The sequence below is a fragment of the Pundamilia nyererei genome, unplaced genomic scaffold (assembly GCF_000239375.1).
Source record: "Pundamilia nyererei isolate P.nyererei 1_Seehausen unplaced genomic scaffold, PunNye1.0 scaffold00343, whole genome shotgun sequence".
Classification (NCBI taxonomy): Eukaryota; Metazoa; Chordata; class Actinopteri; order Cichliformes; family Cichlidae; genus Pundamilia; species Pundamilia nyererei.
Genome location: NW_005187744.1, coordinates 77,188 through 98,707, shown reverse-complemented (window position 1 = coordinate 98,707; position 21,520 = coordinate 77,188). Strand labels below are relative to the sequence as shown.

At 40.3% G+C, this 21,520-nt stretch overlaps 1 protein-coding gene across 3 annotated transcripts in view; it reads right to left on the bottom strand.

The window, feature by feature from the left end:
* Window positions 1–4,102: 4,102 nt before the first annotated feature.
* tns3.2 (tensin 3, tandem duplicate 2) overlaps window positions 4,103–21,520 on the bottom strand; it is a 50,289-nt gene continuing 32,871 nt past the window's right edge. For all 3 annotated transcript variants that reach the window (XM_013915659.1, XM_013915661.1, XM_005752060.2), the window contains 11 exons: window positions 11,400–11,547; window positions 10,401–10,834; window positions 8,595–8,678; window positions 8,319–8,447; window positions 7,985–8,080; window positions 7,675–7,752; window positions 6,527–6,604; window positions 6,266–6,434; window positions 6,102–6,170; window positions 5,271–5,300; window positions 4,103–4,901 (listed from right to left, as the gene is read on the bottom strand). In XM_013915659.1, coding sequence (XP_013771113.1) covers window positions 4,760–4,901; window positions 5,271–5,300; window positions 6,102–6,170; window positions 6,266–6,434; window positions 6,527–6,604; window positions 7,675–7,752; window positions 7,985–8,080; window positions 8,319–8,447; window positions 8,595–8,678; window positions 10,401–10,834; window positions 11,400–11,547 — 1,457 coding nt within the window. In that variant the 3' untranslated portion in view covers window positions 4,103–4,759. The remainder of the gene's footprint in view (window positions 4,902–5,270; window positions 5,301–6,101; window positions 6,171–6,265; window positions 6,435–6,526; window positions 6,605–7,674; window positions 7,753–7,984; window positions 8,081–8,318; window positions 8,448–8,594; window positions 8,679–10,400; window positions 10,835–11,399; window positions 11,548–21,520) is intronic.

Below are 21,520 nucleotides of genomic sequence, written 5' to 3'. Positions count from 1 at the left end.
TGTGTGTGTGTGTGTGTGTGTGTGTGTGTGTGTGTGTGTGTGTGTGTGTGTGTGTGTAGCTCATGAGACATGGTTGTGTGAAATCTGTGAAAGTGTGCCACACACACACAAAATACTGCCGCCTGGATGTCTCAGAGTCATAAATCTGTGATGCATTCATGTTCTGTGTTCATCAAATGGGAATGCAAAGGGTGCATTGCCAGTAAGCCACTGAATAAACAATATGCAGTTCCAATGACCTGGTTTGCCGGGTTTATAAAGACATTTCCAGTATGTGCTTCAGACCATAACGTCTCTAGTAGTTTAGAGGTGTAAAAAAATGTGAGACACAATTGTTTCAGCCTTCCTTTAACCTGCTAACTTACATGTAAAAAGTCAGAGCGATGCCAGGTTGCACAGCTTATAGCCTCCTGAATTTACTGCTACCGAATGTGCAGCCTCATGCAGCTCCAGGCAGCTGAACTGTTGAATCCTTATGGAGTATTTCCCATAGTAAGAAGTCATCAGCTGTGGAGTGAGAAAAGACAACAGTGGAAAATACTGCAAAAAAATAGTGAAATACTGAAGGTCATGTTTAAAAAGTGCTTAAGTGGCAAATCATAGGTCAAGGTTACTGGGTTTCACACTGACTGTGGATGTTGTTTTAAGATACACACTAAAACATTACAACAAGACTGTCTTCCTTATATGCATGCAAGACGCCAGTAACCTTACAGCAAGCTTCTTCTGGTGGTCTTCAGCTCACTGTACTACTTACGCTGCCAAAAACCTGACTAAGGAATGCTTTGTGCTCATGTTACCAGTATAAGGATCCTAACATCCTATAAAAGATACTAGTTTTAATTTCTGCTTCATCATTTACTCTCTACATCTACACAGTGTGGGGATGCCCCAGACAGTTGAGAGTCAGTGCTAGCAATGTTTTACATTTACAGCCGGGTTGTTTGTCCTCAGTTGCAGGAACTGTTAGTAAAACCTGGACACTCTAAAAATGCCTAATACTTGATTCAAGCTGATTAAAGACAAGTTTCTAAATATAATTCTACATTTGAATGATCAGAAAATTTAGTAAGCCAATGTTGTACATTTCTAAGTTGAATGTGTTCCTTATACAATATCTCTATTCAACATGTTACCATAGCTGTCAGATAAAAAACAAAAATAAAAAAGTCAATATTTAAATATTTAGTCATGTTGGTTACTTGACTTTTTCCCCCTGTAATTAGCTGCTTAGTTATTATATACCGTCTAATCAGCCAGGGATGATCATGAACTGACACATAAACAAAATCAGCCCATCTTTCCAGTCATCCCTGCAGGCTATATCCCTTCAGCCCTGCTCAAAATAAAAATAGGAGAGGGATTATTTGTGGTGTGGTTTTACCGTGCGAGATGGAGCGTGTGTTTGCTTCCCTGTGCAGCCAGCAGCACACTTAGCATGGGCTTTAAATAGCTAACTCAAATAAAGTGAGACGAGGCTGGGGATCAGAGGCTGAGAGGGACTCTGTGAGGGTGGCATTCCCCAACGGAAGCTGGTCTTTGGATTTCCAAACACCATTCTGGGCGAGCAATGCCAGGAATGTGGTGTCGTCCAGTAGCGGCGGCGGCGGCGGTGGTGGCTACTGTGAAAACCACCGTGCGACCAGGTGCCGGCGGGCTGTCTGACAGGAAGTGCAACAGGAAGTGCAAGAAGATGTCCAGCTGGGAAACAAAATGGCGGCAGGTGACTCAGCAGAGAGGGAATGAGAGCCGGGTTGAGGGTCGCTGCTGTGAGCGGAGTCTATGTCAGGCCTGTCAGAGTGAAAGCAGAGCCTCTATCAAGCCTCCAAATCTCTGAATTGCTGAAAAGGGAACACGAGTCCCCCTTCGACACAGCCTCCTTTTTTATACACTGTGTTAAATTTCTATTCTTTCTCATCCTTTTTACCTTTTGACGGCCTTCTTTGTGTTCAGGCTGTGGGAAAGTTTCCCGTAATGGTGAGGTCATCCACCACCAGCAACTACCCCCACCCCAACACACACACACCATAACTACCCCAACCCCCCACCCCCACCCTCCATGCTGTCCCTCCAAGCCAGGCAGGACTGCAGGACGACAGCGTGTCCCACTTCCAGTTCCTCAGCACTCCCCACTGAGCAAGAACTTGAATAGAGCCCGATTCAGAGCTGGTATCTGATGATCTGGCCTCCTAAAGCAAGGCGCGACACACAGACACAGACAGACATCAGTCAATCTACGAGGCCCCCTGAGACCTAACAGGCATGTAAAGCACCCTTTTTATGACAAGTGTCCCAAAGATACTCCTCATCCTCTTGAGACGCAAGCTTGGACACACACTGGCATCGGCTGGTTTTCAAGAGGGTGGTTCCTCGCGCATTTGTGGACCTGCTCAGTTTGGTCTGCAGTATTCTAATATGAAAACGAGTGCAGTCAGGAAAACGAAACCAAGAAACATCAGAAAATTAAGCAATACTTGAGAGTTCTGGATTCAGTATAAGATATGGCGACTGACTGCTACCATCTGTTGACAATGCTGCAAACTACACAATGGTTAAAATCCTCACCCAAAATTACTGAACATCGTTTTTCACATTATATACACCAAACACACTCTTTCTAGTTAAATAAGTAAATTGAACTAATTCGGGTTACATACATCGATGAAAAATTGCTCTTCCTTTTTTTATAACAACGGTCCAATGTATTCATCTATGCGCTCAACTCATCCATAAGGAGGCTTAGTAGAAATATTAATAAATAGTGAATGGCATTTAAATCACCTTATTTAATAGTTTTTTACTGCGCAACTGTTTCTGATCAGTCACTCAATCATTCTCAAAGTGTTAAAAACCAAATTAAAACTTGATTAAACCAAGCAGAGGGAACATTATTATTGCTCCTAAGAATGAGAGGAAGAGGAAGCTCTTGTGGGATTTTATCATATTGTAAAATTCAGAAAAGGAAGGACATGGAATTAATTTTGAAAGGAACTTCAAAATAATAATCACAGTTAACTAGTTTTTGCTAAAAAAGAAAAAAAAAAGAAAAGAAATTTTAGTCAATAACAATATAATTAAAGAAGAATGCCATTTCCATTCTTTTATACATTTCTGACACTCATCCAGACCCGGGCAGCTGTAGCTCAGAAGGTAGAAAAGGTCATCTGCTAATTTGAAGGTTGGTTCAAATCCTTCCTGCTCCGGTCTGCATGTCAAATATCCTTGGGCACGATACTAACCCCAAGCTGCTCCCTGATGCATCCATCACAGCGTGAATGTTAGATAGAAAAAGCACAGAAACAAGTGCTGGTGTGAATGAGGCAAGTTCTATAAATAAAGCGCTTTGAGTGCTCATGAGTACAAAAGCAGTGTGTAAGAATCAGTCAATTTACCACTCCACCTTCTCCAGTTTCCAGTCCCCATTTAAATCACTTCCACCTACAGTGATTATAATTTTGCAGTATGGCTCTGATCTAAGACTTCTCTCATGAGGAAACCAGCACAGGGATGACAGTGATTAACTCAGATGGAGCTAGAAAGAAGGATCTGAGGGGAAGGTGGGTTGCAAAACGGCTTGCAGATACATAAATGTAGACAGGCTACAGGAGCTTAAATACTGTGACCTAAATGAGTGAGCCAATGTGATGACACTGAGATCAGTTGATCTGAAGTTACTTTCAGCTTGCTTAATCATAAGGGGTCACTACACCGGGTAGCTCTGCATGTCTGATTGGGCAGAGTTTGAATGGGCAGATAAAACTGTCAAGGGACACGTGTCTGCTCTCAGGATCAAACTGTTAAACTGCGGTGGACTGAAACGGTACACTCGATTTCTGGCTTTACATCAGAGCGACAGAAACAAACAAAAGTTAATCTTTGACATGCTCCAGTAATTGAATGGAAAAAACCATTTTGTAACATGGAAACAGTAACAATACATCAGAGATTCATCGACATTCATCAAAAGAGAAAATTTAGGGCATAATAACTGCACACAAACCGGATCAATAAAAGACACGTGAACAACTGTATATGTAATAGCTCACTGCGTAAAACATTACAAAGTATTTTTCCACAATTTGCAAGAAAACTCCATAAATTCTTAAGTTCACTTCCTTTAATGCTAATGTACAATATGTGTTAATATACAAAAAATATATGACAAATATATTTTGGGAAAATAAAGACAATGACACATCTTTAAAATGGATAAATATCTCAACCAATACATAAACATGGCATAAATGATTCATCTTAAGTACAGGGAAACCAAAATATTGCCTGTCATGCTAAAATATTGTTGGTTTCACTGAACATAACAATTAGTTTACAAAAGCTGATGATGAAACCTGTTTTGACTCTTTTTACAAGTAAAACACAGAAAAATCAGAATTGAAATTGTGTTTAGAAATATGTGTTTGTGTGTGGACTATCTAATATTCCTTGATTTGAAATAAGTGTGTTACAATGGGCAGTTTTCACTGTCTGCCACAAGCAAGATCAATGTCATAAGTGTGTTTAGAATAAGTTTCAAAATAAAATTTCAAGAAAATAGCCAAAATGTGAACTGACTTTCATGCTTTTGGCTCCCTCTGGTGCTAGCATCCTGCAGTGCAAAAGACAAATCTACTCCGCAGGTAGGAATAGGAGCTGAAAGCGCTGGAGTGTAAGGGTTCAAAGTTTTTCATATTTATATGCCTTTTGGGCAGGATTCCTATAAGTCCAAGTTTTTTACTCCACTGCTCAAGTCTCTTTCTCGCTACTTCTTGTGCGACCCGATCATGACCTTCGAGACAAAGTTGACAATGGCGCTCGCAGGCTGCTCAGGGTCGTGCTCAGCAAACAGATGGCACACGTTTTCAGTCTCACTCTGAGATTTTCTGGCAACAAATCCAAAGATCCTGGAAGAAAACGAGAGAGACACACAAGAGAAATTTACACAACAGCAGGGAAACTTTTCACCTCTCAGAACAGAGACTTAACACCAAACATGGATTAGATGGAAACGAGCTGTGGTCCTCACCAAAGTACAGTAAGACTCCATTTGTTTGACATTTTTAGCAATAGTTCAAAGATTAAACAAAACAACTGGATTTTCAAAATGAGTACCACTGATATTGATTGATATTTATATTGATATAGAACCAGCTCTACAGTTTAATCAGCTTTAGTACATTTACAAAAGAAATTCATATGATTTTTCTAACCATGATACACACTCTGATTAACTGACAACATGCACGAGAAGACCCTTTCTAAAGCTGACTTACTTTGCAGTGGAGCCGCTGTCTCGTGTCCACCTGTTTGGGACAGAAGAAATCAAAATCATGACACTTGTGTCAGCTTTTGACACACTATGTTCAGTGAGTTGAGTTTAGATAAGGTAACCCTGATGAATGAAATGAAAGTTTCATTGATGCAAAAAAGGACATTTTAGGTACAAACTGAGGATGTGTTTTTCACCACTTTTCCATGAAACGTCTCCCATTCTTCAGTAATATAACCTGTTCACTTTTTTGTACTCATTTTCCTGTAAACATTGGCCAGAGTCTGTTTCGATTCTTTAAACTCTGTGAATTCTTAAAAATTTGTTTCCTGTTTTGGAAAATACACATTCTTCCCATGCATCCATCCGCAGTAACGTTGGACTATTAGGCTTACTGAATTAAATAACAAATCGTATTTTTCTTCAATCATTTTGAGAGACATTTTCGACTTGGAAGTTATATCCATCTTATATATGCAGTTTATGGAAATGCATATGTGGATATGCACTGATATCCATGCTGCTACCATGGCGGAATTATACTAGTTGTGTTATTCCAAAGCACACTTTCTGTTCATGTTGTCTTTAGTAGCAGTTAGCATCCTATGTTTCTCACACAATGCCTTTAAAGTGGGTCATGAAGGGATGTTAACAGTGACCCAAGAAGCTTTTGTTTCACAGTTTGAAAGCCATGTTTCAGCCATAGTCCTGTAAGTATCAGACGCCTACTTCATGAGTACAGACTGAACCTGGAGAAACCTCTCTTTGTTTTGTTACACAGATGCCTTGAAGTGTGTGCAAAGCTGCATTTTTGTTATCCGTGTCCAGTACTCACTTCCTGCCCTGCGGGTCCAGAGAGCAGAATATGACAGTGTTGACAGCGTAGTGTCTCCTGAAGAACAACCTGCAGAGTCAAACAAAGAGTCTGTGTGAACACATCAGATTTCTTATCGGTGTGTGTTTGTGTATGTTTGGCCTGCAGGTGCAAAAAATGCTCACTTCCGCTGGTTGTCAGTGAGTGTGATTCCCTGCGCTGAGACTTTGAAATGTACGACAGTGGAGGGAGGTGGCGGATCCATGGAGAGCGTGACTGTGGTCGCCTTCTGGACCGCCTGGTGGCCCGTGAGAGATTCCAGCTCTACGGAGCCCAGGTACCACACATTGCACGCTACAACGGCACAAAGAAAGAACAAGTCTGACAAGCTTCTGCTGATAATAAATGAATATTCTGTGTGCACAGATTAATTTAAAATGTCATACCTGCTCCTTGTTTGAGAAGCTCAGCTGCTGAGTTCGTTGCTGTCTGTGTAGAGGAGTCATTCAGCTCCTCTAGTGGATCTGCAAACACAAGATAGTGATGAGCTCTCTTGGAAAAACTCACAAATTACACCAGTGCGTTAACAAAACAAACTGCATTTGTAACCAAGCAGACACGAGGTACGTAACTCCTGCTTCATCTCTAGTACATGGTAGTGTAAAAGTTTGTGAATATTCAGAAGCGTGGGGATAAACCATCTAACTGAAGTATTTTTCTCAGTTTGGGCTTTTTGAATATATCGTAGTCACATGTCGAGATGTTGGAAAGAGCATACAAAGACTGTACATGGCAACATTCTTTAGCCCAATTGTGGCCCATCCAGTTTTCTTTGGGCCACAGTCAGCCTTGACTGATGGAGTTGATTCAGGGTAGGTTTGGTGTAAATGAATCCCTAAAAATACAAGCGTACTGACACGCTGGGAGAATCTGTAACCATAACTGTACAAAAATATACAAAAAGGAAAACAACAATTGGTTGTTGTTTTCCTTTTGGAAAGTCTTGCTGTTTGCAAACAACGTAAAACCTACTCATAAAATTCAGTTCCTAATAACTATGACAAGCGTGTTCCAGATAAAATGATTTGGAAATCCGAGTGACTTTCAAAGACCAGGAACTAATTTGAAAACATTTGTCTTGCATATTTTGGGAAAAGTAAACAAAATGAATATATAAGAAAATATAGATGGAAATAAATGTAAGCAGATTCAGCTCCATCCAAGCAAAGTGTGGAGAGAAATGTAATGGTGTGAGATATGGCCCATGAGTTCTTCAGCAAAATGTATCAAAGCATTTTTCTTTGTGCTACACTCCATTTGGAAATGTATTTAGGTATTTACTGCACTGTTTTGTGAAGTCCTTTTTCATATACAGATGTCAAACAAAGAATGAAAACATTTAGGAAAAGCAGTGACTTTTTATGATAGAAAAAACTTGCTCTGAAAACGGTCAGGGAGTTTTGCACAGTACTGTATTTAAAGCATCTTCATTGCAGTGCCCCTTTTGTAATATCCTGTGCTTAACTGACTGAGGTAATCGATTCCCTGCTCCACTTGTGTTCCCATTCTGTGATATAAATTTATATTTCGTTACCTTTGTCAGGCAGGATGAGTTTACAGGGCAGAGCCAATGGCGTGATGGAGTGTTGACACACCAGCGCTGTGAGACTTCCTGTCAACAAAAATCATCATGCGTATGACTATTGAGATGAGTCAGCTGCACTCCAGTGTTATGACCAGTAGGGGGCAGCATGGTGCTTGTCTGTTATGACCTGGGATGGACTTTAAACAGCTATGAGGAAGCATGCTGCTCTCCTAGCTGTCGTTAGACTTTGATCAGGTCAAGGCTGTTATGTTTTACTTGGGTATTTAATCTGGATCATAGCGTGTGAAATGTTTCTCACCAAAGTAAGGCTCATTGGGGCATCCTTTAAGCCGAACACCTTTCTGTGTGCACTCTATCAGGAAGTGTCTCACCAGCTCATTAGACAGATCTCCTCCTGCAAAACATGGCCTCATGGCTTAGTTTATTCATATCTATAAATTACATCAAAGGTTAATATTTAATTAACATGAACTGTAAATTAAAATAGTGATAAAAGTCCAAAATACTAGGAAGCACACTCCCATTTAGCTGACTCACAGTGCTGAGGTTTGCACCTTTAAATATCATTTTTGCAGTGCTCTCTTGGCAGCTCACAGAAAGTTTGTGTATGCAGAACATGGCATTCAACCCACCTTTTTTGCTCTGTATCACTGTTGGAGGAGGTGTAGCCACCTTCATGGCCAAACCGTATGCGCCACGAAATGAATGGCTGTCTCTGACAATGAACGAACCCGGCTCTTTGTCCTTCAGCACCGCGATGGCTGTTCAGTAGGTCAACAGAAGGAGGAAGCAGAGATAAGCTAAAGTTAGACTCAGTCTGCATTGTACATAGAGGAAACCTTTGCACGAGGGTGTATTATCTTCTCACAAGTGGCCATTAACCACTGTGGTCCAAGACCAATATTTACCTTGGTCTCTGGAAATGTCGGGCTTGTACCAGAACTTGGAAGTGTCCTGAACAAACTTCACAGTGTCCTGCTTACTGCCAGAGTCTGCAAGACACAGGTTAAAGCTCTCTGTTAGGTTTCACACCAGCTTTGAGCCAAATATGACCAGACTCGCAGTTAAAGGGTGAGCACACCGTGTAGCCACACAGACAAAAATATCTTCAGTTAGCCTGATTCGTGATTTTTGGTGCCACCACTTTGCAACTTAGATTAAGATTTCTCTTACTCTTTCTATAACAAAACCTAACTAGTGACCAACGGTAAGTTAACAGCCAACATGTGGTCACGTTTGAATCATGTTCCTAAAGAGCCTTGATCATTTTAACATATTATAATATAGAACATGAAATTAGCTAATTGGATTGAAAAGGCAAAAGACCTGTGAGTGACTCAGCTTTTTCTCCCTGAACTGAGTGACTATGCTGGACAGATAGTAATGGGATATCATTATGAAACAAATTCTGTCTTCCAGATTTGACTCTGAAAACAGCTTTACATTATACATGTATTATACATATATATTTTGGGCTCTTTGTTATTACATTTCAAACACTCTTACACCTTAATTAGCCAGCTGTTCAATTTAATGATGCCTGTTTTGACATATTTGAGCTTTCGAAAAACACTTCTCATTGTAAATGAGGAGAAGTGCCCATCTTATCTTAAAGACCTCATAGTACCACAACATCACCCCAACAGAGCACAGACTGCTCTCAGACATCTGGATCACTATTACTGTTGCTCCCTCTATTCCTATGACATTTAAAAGAAGAATGGGAGGCGGAGCCTTCAGCTTTTAGGCCGCTCTGCTGTGGAACCAGCTTCCTTTTTGATAAAACATATAGTCAGAGCTGGATCAGATGACCCTGAATCCTCTCTTAGTTACACTGCAATAGCTGTAGGCTACCAGGGGCTTTTCCTTAATGCAGAAGTGTTTCTTCTTCACTACCTTTCTCACCCACTATGTGTTTACAATCCTCTCTGCATTCATTTATTAGTTATTATTAACCTCTGGTTTTCTTCCACAGCATCGGTTTTGTTCTGTCTCTCTTCTCTCACCTCCAAGTGGTCATAGCAGATAGCCACTCCTCCTTGAGCCCTGGTTCTGCTGGAGGTTTCTTCCTTTTAAAAGGGAGTTTTTCCTTCCCATCGTCACCAAGTGCTTTCACAAAGCGAGTCATCTTATTGTTGGATTTTCTCTCTATTATTTGTAGGGTCTTTGCCTTACAATATAAAGCACCTTGAAGTGACTGTTGTTATTTGGTGCTTTCCCTGATGTGTGCATTTAGCCTTTTTTCTCCTTTAATTGTTGTCAACTCAGTGAAGCATTTTCTGTTTTACTTTAATGTAAACAAAGATTCTTTTGATATTAGAATCCACCTTCAATCCTGAGGTGGAAGCATAAAATGTCCCACTGGATCAACTTTGTAATATAAATCTCTCCTGCTTTTACCATATCCTGTAACAACCCCAGCTCAATAAACCAAAAGGATAGCTTTGGATGTTTGATTTGACAAGGACAGTTCAAGAAAGCCAATTGGTGTAGTGCACAGTGTGATGTATCTGGTCAAGGAAATGAAAGTCATCTTCAGTTTAGGATGCTTGCTGCATTTGTGTGGTTCTGGTTCAAAAAGTTGTTAATAGTAAGACTGGGTTTGGGGTGGTGAGTTTTACAAAGCTATCTTTATAGTTTGAAATGTTCATGTCAGGATCAGAGAAAATAAATTATCAGTGACACATTCAGAGAATCTATGTGGGACTGTTTACCTGCTCCAGGTGACGAGGCCCCACTGATTCCTCTTAAGGGGTCAGGGGTCATGGAAGATGAGAAAGGGATGCTGAGACTGCTTCCACTACGAGGGCTAGAATATCCACTCAGTGAAGGGGAGCGGGAGCTAAGTTCTCCCCCTTCACCTCCCCTTCTTTTCTCAGGCAACAGTGGAGCAAGGCCCTCCTCTCCAAACAGGTTAAAACTACCAAGGCCCTCCATTGCCTCCAGCAGGCTCTCCTCCAGGCCACCATTCCCCAACAATAACGAGGACAAGTCTGTGCTGTCCCTCCCCCTGTGGGCCCCTGCGGGCCCATGAGGAGAACTGTGGGCATTGGGAGAGTTGAGAGATAGAGGAGGTGATGGCTGGGAAGGATACGGGGAGTTCAGGGAGTTTGAAGTATGGTCGTGCCACACTGGAGGAGGAGTGGAGCTGTGGGAGAGAAGGTTATGATGTGGAATTTAAAGCATACACGTAAAAAAGACAAAAGAAAAACACAAGGTCAGGCAATGCATCAGTGTGAAGTGTTACAGCCAACATACACTATATTGCCAAAAGTATTGGCTTCTGCCTTCACAGGCCTATGATCTGGAGTGACATCCTGTTCTTAATCCACAGCCTTTAAAATGCTGTCAGCCCACCCTTTGCAGATATGCGAATTTAGGCTTCTTATCAACCAATCAATCATGTCTCAAAAGCCACAATCAGTTTGTTTACATTTAGCATGTATCGTTATTGACTATGTGCATCATGTTATATTGGCTATTTTCATTCATCCTAAACTGGTTCCTTGAGCATGAAAATGTGCTTCTGTGGCTGGACCAGATCTGAACTCAAAAGAACACCTTTGTGCTTTTGGGGTGTGGTAGGAATGGAGACTTACAGCATTTGCAGCTGTAAAACTTCAGAAATGATTCTACCCAGCATTCATATGGTCATTCAAAACTGCTCGTTGGAAACATACCTGGTGAGTATGGGTATGGAAGTGTCTGTGTACCTGTCTGCGTGTGGGAGGTGGCTGCCCGATGACACTGAGCACATGGAGCCAAAGATCCTCTGACAGGAAGCAGGAACGTCTGATCTGAATATCTCTCCCTCTGTGGAGCTGCTGCCGTGGTTCATGCTGTCCAGGAAACTCCGGGAATCTGGAAAAAAAAAAAAAGGAATACAAAATGAAGCAACTGCTATTCTACTGTGTTTAGTGTCCAAAAAAAAAAAAAAAAAAAGGTTCCAGTAGTTCCAGAAACTAGCCCACAAAATCACTGCTAACTGGTGCTTGTTTAAGCTTTTGTTTGGGACCGTACCTTTGTTTGGATTATAGACAGAGTTGAAACACACCTGTTGAGGTTTGACAGAAACTGTTCATATAAGGAATAATTCTTTAAAGTATATTAAAGTATTTATTATTTATTTATTTATTTATTTGTTCTCACCTTTTATGGAGACTTGTAGATTTCCGTTGTTATATTTTATTCTTGGACTCTAGTAGACTAGCTTTGCATGATTCATGATTCAAAATAATTTTTGTTTGTCCTAAACTGAATCTTGCGCACCTCACGTCACACAGTATATTAACTCATTCACTGCCAGCCATTGGCAGTGAATGAGTTAAGCCCATTGACTCATTCACTGCCATTGACGTCTATAGCCGTCAATGGCAGTGAATGAGTCAAGATCACACAACCTTTAAGCCAACTTTATTCTGATTGGCTGCCTTTTGCAAACAGAAGGTTTGAACAGCACTTGGTTATTTTGTTGGACACTCAACAAATCCCAGTTAGAAATCTCTGGGAGAATTCTGCGTTGATAAAGAGAAAGCTGACTCTCCTTTTCTTCGCCCAAGACAACCAATTAACAGCTGAAATACAAAAATATATGAGCCAATCACGTTGTTGCACAGACACATGCACACAGCTGAGGTTGTAGTTCACAACAGTTTGGCCAAGATACATACTGTATTTGTAAATGTTCCAGTCTATAGTTGTTGTGCTAAAGATGTAGGTAAGGTCAAACTTGTGGTTTTTCTTGGTTGACTATCGATAATGTGAATTAGCAATTGCTCAGTACTGCTGGGATGGACTATCACCTTGGATTGCTAAATGGCCAGACTATCACAGAAAATGAGGAAAAACATAACAGGCCCACATGGCTTCTGTTTTTAATTAAGTTGCTACGTAAAAGAGCTAAAAGTAAAGGATACATGGCTGATGTTTCGGTAGTGCTGACTTTACCAAACTGACCATTTTTTAAGCTCTGTTTAAGAAAAAGTTCTGTGTAACCATCGGGACTAACATTCAGTTAAAACTCAAATCGCACATACAGAAGAGAGTTAGGGAGAGGTTATCGGAGCCAGTCTGCCAAGAAAGTACATTTCTGTGAATTGACAGTGTGTGTGTGTGTGTCTGTGTGTGTGTTCCAGGAGAGATGGGGGTCACTCCAAACATCCACGCTGGGCATTCTGATCATGCAGTGTGTCATTCAGCAAACATGAGGGCAGGCTTCCTCAGACTGCAGACAGGACTGTGAACTACGATGAGTCACCGAGAAAATAGTCAGTCACTATAAAGAGCTCCTTGTTTGGCTGGCTGCCCCCCCAACCTCCCCCTTCCTCTCTTCCGCTCGTTCTCTCCATTCAAGTACTGGTAGATGGAGGCATTTTGACTGAGCTTTGTTTGTGATCATACTGGACAAGCGGCATCATCTCAAGTGGATTATATAATCCTACATGCTGACAGTGAGTTAATGAATTCAAAGAATTTGTTACAAATAAGGCCCAGTGTGTAAAGTACACCGTGTGTGTGTGACAGAATAAACTGTGCAACAGTTTAAAGAGTAAAACTTAAAGTTAACTAGCTTACATTTTCTCTGTCCTTAAATTCCTAAGGTTACCTAAAAGACAATATCAACTCTCTGGGTGACAAGTCCTGTTATTATTAACTAACCGTGTCTGGATTCTGGTGCATATCAACAAAAAAAAGAAAACAAACAAAAAACATAGTGGTATAAAGGAACATTTCTAAATTAAATCCAGGAGTAATATAGCAAATAATGAGCGTATTTTTCATCAGCCACTAGTGAAATGCTATGGCTTCTTGCCATGATGCTATGAATTTCCCACAGCTTAATGTTCACATACATTTTTACAGTGCCAACACTCTGTATGGCATAACAAATGTCCTAAAGTTTAAATGTAAAGTGTCAATATAATGGCAGCTGCTGTGGTAATGGCTCATTTCAAACATATCAAAAAGTTTATTTTGTATGCTTTAAACTAGAAACTGGTGCCACTTGAACTGGCACTTCTCTGGTCAGTTGGTGATTGAATTTCTAAATGCGTCTGACAAATAACAAAATGTAAATAGAAGCTAGGTACAGCTACCTGTGCTTCGGCTAAAACGGCTTCCTTTTCTTACAGAGTTTTGAAGGGCTTTTGTTTGTGTTGCAGAGTGACTTTTACAGAGTCATATCTGAATGCTTATTCATCACAGCTATTTGTCTGCAGGTCTTAGAGAAAACAAATGGGTTCTTGCATATGCAAAGATGCTATTTTATGTTACAAGGAAAAGTGCATCACAGTCCAGAAAATATACTAATAAAAGTTAAAGATAAAAGTAGTTCATGCAAAAAAAATAATAGATTAGTGTTATAATATCATTACTTATTGCAAAAGCACCCACATCAGATACTTAGAGTCAAAAGGGACCTCTTCAAATTAATTGTTCAGCACAACTAAGAATTTAAATATCTAAATTATTTTTGAAAAATTAAAAGAATGAAGGAAAAACAGTGAACCCTTCTTCCTGAAAACCTAACACCATGAAATAGTTGGTATGTTGCCTGAAAATTAAGAAACAATCTTCTGTGAATCAGTTTTTGTAGAGGAATAAGTGCGACACCAATCACTGAAATGTGGTGCAGTATCAGAAATATGAGATGGATAAATATGTAAAGAAATGTACTTATTGACAAACACCACATTCCCACACAGTATCCGATACACCAAACAGTAACAGTTGACACTCAAATTGAACTCTCGAAGGTTAAAGGTCAAGAGCTCAGTGCACAAAAAGTTACATAAATAAAAGCAGGCGCACACAAACACACACGCACATGTACACACATAAGTGATAATGTGCAGTTCAGACAGCAAAGATAATCCCGGGCTGTGTTGGTGTCGTTGTCTCTTACGGGGAACACACGCAAACTGAAGGGAGAGCAGCAGCCATTCCCACAGTCACTGTCTATATTCCTCTCTGGGGATGATTCCAGGAATGCAGCCAATTCTCATCTCCCCACCGTTCCCACGGTCGATTATCTTCACCGTGATTTTTCACATTTGTGGCTCATCTCCCCTCATCCCAGCATGTTTGCTTAATTACAGAACAGTCATACGTGTGGCAACACCAGCTGACCCCAACCTGACCTCTGACCTTAGATTCTGCTCTGTGACTGAATCCACAGCCTGCTTTACACCTTTCACTGGCAGCAGCTATGCTACACAGTATCCATAGCTACACACTTTCAGGAAGGTAAACCCAACCTGTGCTACGCATGAAAATAGAAAACTGATTTTTCATGCAATATATTTCTTTACAAGTTTCTTATAAGACTGCATTGCAGGACAGGACATGTATTTTTAATAGCATATATATATATATATATGCTCTTAAGAATAAAATTCTCCACTTACTGATTCTTTGCTTTGTTCATGTTTGCATAATAAAGCTTGTTCATGTAGTACTGGGCTTTGGTGAATCTCCTCAGTTGTTTTAAAGATACAAAAATATAACACCTTAGACCAACTGTATTATTCTATTAGTCAAATCATAGGATATAACCTTATGTATAATTACATACAAACAGACTGGATACACCGAAACTACAGAACCCAGAGCACAATTTCCAAGCAACAAAGGTGAGTTAATCTGCATTTATCTTTCCGGATAGACTGAAGTGCATGAACACATTTTTATTTGGATTGTGTCTCATTCAACATGGATTCACTTGAAGCATCTACTGAATAAATAAACATAAGCTAAATCACAGGTGCAGAAGGTATAACAAGAGCAGGCTTAGTGCTAACTGTAACAGAGTGTGTAGGCAGGAGGCTGCTTGAGTGCAAAAGATGCAGGAAGATGATATTTATAAATGTACAATACAATGAATCTTGCCAGTCTAAAGAAGCTTGGAAGAAGGTAAAGCAGAAAGAAACATAACTCCAGGAAAGAGGAGCTGAAAGGAATTATGTGTGAAACATCTGTCCACTGAATTTTGATAGACAGCTTTCATCCAAGTCCAGGAAGATCACAGCTATCATCCAAATAAAGGCAGACATAGACATACAATAGAAAAAAATGTATAAATTAATGGACTGAATGTTGCCAATGAAGTCTAGAGTCAAATATACTCCACAACAAACTAAATGGACAGTGTAACCATCCAGGTTTGCCAGATACTATACACTCTGGTGGTTTAAGTAAAATGATGAAAATTTGATGCTCAAAAAAGAAAGAAAAAAAAGTGTTGGCATGTAAGACATCAACTTATGTTAATAGTGTGGGTTAAAAGAAGAAGATGATGTTTTGGGAAGGATAGTCATTTCTTCATTTGAAACAGAAAAAGCAACAAACTCTTTGTCAAATCCAAACTGCTGAGCCAACCTCCACTCTCAGCAACCTGTGGTTCACACTGGTTCATGTTTCCGCTCACAGTAAACAAGAGTCATTACTATCAATGGCAGCTAGAAGTCTCAGTTATTTGCTGGAACTAATGATTTAATCAGATTCCTTGTGTCATCCTTACTCATGTTCAGGTGAAAAATGGTCTTTTGCTAATTTGGTAATTACATTAATCAATCAATAATCAAGTATACTTCTGACTAAAATCACCATTCAATAATTATTATTATTATTGTTTTTGATTAAGATGGTAAAATACAGTTATTTACCCTGAACTGCTGAACAGAAAAAATAGTTTTAGTCTTTGAATGTTGTGCTTTATTAAAAAAGAAGTCAGGAAACATGTAACTTCTAACTGCTTAAAGTTTATTTACAGAAAAATATGTTTCTGTTCCTAAAACAGTAGCTCAAGATACCAGAGTTATATTGGTGGGTCCATCACTTTGGTCCAGACCAAAAGAGCTCAAGTTTTCACATGACATTTTGTGTTTCAGTTCCTTCCCTGTTGCACTGTAAATTTGTTCATTTCGTCACTTTCAGCTCTTAGCGTGATATGCTAAACTTGGTTAGTAACCAATTGAGTTGCTGAACAAACTATGCATTGAAACTTTAGGATGATTTTTTTTCCTTTAGCGTTTTCCTGTGCACTGTTTTGCTCTCACTTGAACAAAGCCTCTTCAGTTTACCATTAAACCATGCAAAACATTTTCCAAATGGCACAAGCCCATGTGGGCACAACTGCCAAGCACCTCCACCCCTCCAACTCCAAACGCATGCACATGCACACACACACACACACACACACACACACACACACACACACACACACACAAACACTTTTCTGATCACAGTGAGTGATGGTTAGGTGGATCAGACTGTGAATGCCTGTACTGTATACCTTCTTGCTTAGAACAAATATGAATTCTATTCAATAAAATAAAACCTGATCTGGAGATTATATTTTCCTCAGACTGCAGAGCCTGCTGAATAAATTAGGTAAGATACAGCGGGCTAATGTTTTATCTGACAAAGAAGAACTTTGTGTGGTGCATTATTAGCAGAGAAGGCTGAGCCTACGCACATACATAAACACAAGGATGCATGCAGCTCTGCTGGAGAAACGGCATGCTGACCACAGGAATGCAGAGTGCAAGTATTCAATACACACACACACACAGACTTAGGCTGGCACGTCTGGAGTTTCACAATATGTTACAGTACAGCTGTTCACTGGGATCACAGACTGCAGCTTCTCAGAGAAACAATGGGGGAGGAAGACACCTGCTGCTACCCATATACCCAGTGAGACTATGTATTATGAAGAAATAATAATGTCAAAAATAGTTTAGCTTAAGTAAGGTTCTTGTTCATTCTGGTGAATTTAAAAGTTAAGCCCTGACAGCAGAAACCTTAATTTTAATGAGAACAAGTCAAACCCCGAGTTGAAGCTTAATTTCTATATAAATCTGCCAACGTGAGTTTTTGGATGATTTAAGTACTGGTTTCCTGTTTATAAACAACTCCAATTCCGAGTGTGCAACAGGAAGGCTGAAAATATGCTGAGGTCTTAGAGATGGACTTTTTCTGTGCGTACACAGCATTTCTCATACTTTTTGCCTATTTGATCGATACCTGACAGCATGCAGTCGAATTTTGATGATAAATAGCAAAATACTTACAATCACTTAAAAGACAAAATGAAATCTGCATTTGTTTAGAAATCAACAGCAAATCTATTAAATAAGTTCAAAGTAAGATTTGCATATGTAAGTACCAAACTTCTTGTAATTTATCAAAAATATTTACAGACTACATACAATGGATGGTATATATGTGCAAAAACTACAGCAATTTTTAAAGCATATTGAACAAAGCACATGAATCACCATTTCCATCTGCAAACTGATGATGTTTAGGTTGGGGGAATAAAAACTGCTGGTGCTAATTCTCCAGTTGAGGAGTATTCGTCCATTACAGAAGAAGGAACAACAATTACTACATCTCTAACAAGACGTCTGTCCTCTAAAAGAAAGGCAGAAGGCATGATGGAAATATCTTTTCAGCTTGTTTAATATATTTCTGTGAAGAATCTCCACACACATTAGATGTATTTTAAGTCAGTTTTTGCTAAGTTGGCTCTTGTTATGTTTTTCTTTTTATCTAAAAGCCAAATTTCAGTATATAGTTTCATATACTCTCATTGGGAGAAATTGGTTGCTGTGCTAAAAACCTGCTAATGTTTGCTTCTGGTGCTAACAGATTTTAATGGTTGCCTATAATTTTTCATGTTTGTCACCAAACACTCACTAACTACTAGACGAGCAGTAGTAGCACTTGGGAAATGTAGAAGATTTGCCTTAAGATACTACTTTTACTTTGAAGCCAAACAGTGTTAATTTGCTGTTCATTTTGCAGTTTTCACTATAGATCAGTGTTTGTAGACAAGTCAGTTTCTTCTCTTCAAATGACAACCACAGCAATGTGCCAGCAACCAACGTGATCCACATCCAATTCATCTGGCACATGTAAAACATTTGCTTCTGTTTTTCTTTCTTGATTTTCTAAACTGAACAATACAATTATGATTAAGTCTCCTTACTGTATGGGCAATTTAGCCAGGACCTAACCATCAATGAAGATGATAAGCTGCCAAAAGTATCTCCAAAAGCAACTTTAAACAAATTTAGCCCATTTTTCTGCAGTCGGATCCACTGTTTGTCTGAGTCTGGGGAGAGAAGGGCATGCAGCTTTCTCTTTGGTATCACCTGGCCCTAAATCAGAATGCAATCAGCTGTCTGGTAAGGCCTTACTTGGAAAAAAAAAAACTCAATCAATTTGAGTTTCTGCGGTGTCCTCCTTCCTCCTCCTCCTCATCCTCCCATTCAGCTATTCAGAAACTTAGTGTCCAAGTTGTGGGGAGGGCAAACTAGTAGGAGGTTGTATGTGAAACAGATTCCTTTGCTCTCTGTTAATGTTCAGACTGACAGTTTTATCAACTCAGTAAATTGGCAAAGGAGAGGGAGTGACGAATAACAACACTGTAACAACAGATTTCTCATAACAACACTGGTGAGAAATCAGCTCAAGAGGACGAAGGCAAGGAAGGCAGCAGGTCCGGATGGAATCTGCTCCAGACTGCTCACGGACTGTGCAGAGCAGCTCTGTCAGGTGGCCCTGTACATCTTCAACCTGAGCCTGAGCCTGGAGAGGGTTCCTGAACTGTGGAAGACTTCCTGTGTGGTTCCGGTGCCAAAAATCGCACACCCCAGGGAGCCCAACCACTTCAGGCCTGTTGCCTTGACTTCTCATCTGATGAAAACCATGGAAAGGCTCATCCTGCACCACCTTCAGCCACTGGTGGGCTCAGAGATGGCCCCCTGCAGTTCGCCTACCCTTCTGGAATTGGGGTGGATGACGCTGTCATCTACCTGGTACACCGATCCCTCTCTCACTTAGAGCAGGCGGGGAGCACTGTGAGGATCATGTTTTTTGACTTCTCCAGTGCTTTCAACACCATCCAGCCTGCACTACTGAGAGGGAAGCTGGAGGGAGCCGGAGTAGGCAAACAGCTGACTGCATGGACCATCGACTACCTTACCAACAGACCACAGTATGTGAGGCTCCATGACTGTGTGGCCGAGGTGGTAATCTGCAGCACGGGGCCACCACAGGGCACGGTTCTCTCATCTTTCCTGTTCAGCCTTTACACTTCAGACTTCTGTTATAATTTGGACGATTGCCATATACAGAAGTTCTCAGATGATACAGCCATCATTGGATGCGTATCAGACGGGAATGATCGGGAATACAGGGGGGTCATCAGTGACTTTGTTGGCTGGTGTGAGACCAACGTACTCCAAATCAACGCCGGCAAGACAAAGGAGATGATCATAGACTTCAGGAGGAAGTCACCCCCTACAACACCGGTGAACATCCAAGGGAAAGACATTGAGATAGTGGACTCTTATAAATACCTGGGTGTTCACCTCAACAATAAACTGGACTGGACTACAAATACAGACGTCCTGTATAAGAAGGGCCAGAGTCGACTCCACCTGCTGAGGAGACTGAGGTCCTTCGGAGTCTGCAGAACTCTGTTAACGACATTCTATGACACTGTGGTAGCATCTGCCCTTTTCTATGCAGTGGCCTGCTGGGGGAGTGGATGCACGGACAGGGACAGGAGCAGGATTGACAAACTGGTGCGGAGGTCTAGCTCCGTGCTGGGATGTCCCCTGGAGTCTGTGGAGGTGGTTGGTGAGGGGAGGATGTTAGTAAAGCTGACACCCATCATGAACAACCCACATCACCCACTGCATGAGTATGTGAGTGGGCTGAGCAGCTCCTTTAGTCAGAGACTGAAACACCCTCGCTGCAGGAAGGAGCGCTTTCACAGATCATTCATCCCAACAGCAGTTAGACTCTGTAACTCCTCAATCACGATGTTATAAGTCACTGGACACTGTGAACATCCACGGTCACAACTTCATGCATAATGGACCTTCCATGACCTTCCAAGCTATATAGTTTATGTCTTCCATATTTCCAACTATATCCATAATCACATACTGTGTATGCTACCATTGTATATAGTGTATTATCTTACTTTTTTCATTGATTGTACTTATTTGTATTTTTGTATTTCCATATATCTGTACCTGAGCTGAGGTGACGCAAAAATTTCCCCGCTGTGGGATCAATAAAGTCTTATCTTATCTTATCTTATCTCTTAAATAAAGTCCAGTAATCAAGACTGTGTTTGAAGGGACTAGACCATCGCTCGGGCTTTTATTAGAGCATTGTCATGATGACAATGATTTTATGGACCACAGTCAGATTCAGTGCTATGGTTTCACTCATAATATAATGACATAACTGTGCAAATCAATCATCACATGCTCATGTTATTCAGTTTTAGCTCCCTCAAGATGAAGATGAATATCAGTATTCTTCATGTATCAGTAAAGCATGTAAACAACCCAGATATTTGATCAGTTCAAGTGAAATTCCTCAAACTTGACCCGTCTGGAGAAGTAATCATGTTTTTTTTCTCCTGGTATTGGATCCACACATGTTGGAGCCTTTCTAACACAGTGGAGACATGCTAACTAAAAAACAACTTGTCAATTTATTTTTTCTGTCTCAAATCACTGTAGGTCAAATAGACATGTTGATAAGTCTAATACAGCCATTCATTCAGTTTAATTCAAATTAAATTCAAATTTAACACAACAAGTAAATAAAATGCTGCACTTTTTTTAATCTGTCTGTGTGGAAATAATAGTTACAGCAAAATAATGAATACAAAATAACTGGATGTAAGTCCTCTTCTGTGAGCATTTCTGCTGCTCCATAAGTCTATATCGTTGTTTAGTTCTTCTGAGAGATAAACCTTACCCTGTTCAAATCTGGCCATAAACTCCACCCTTGTGCAAAGATC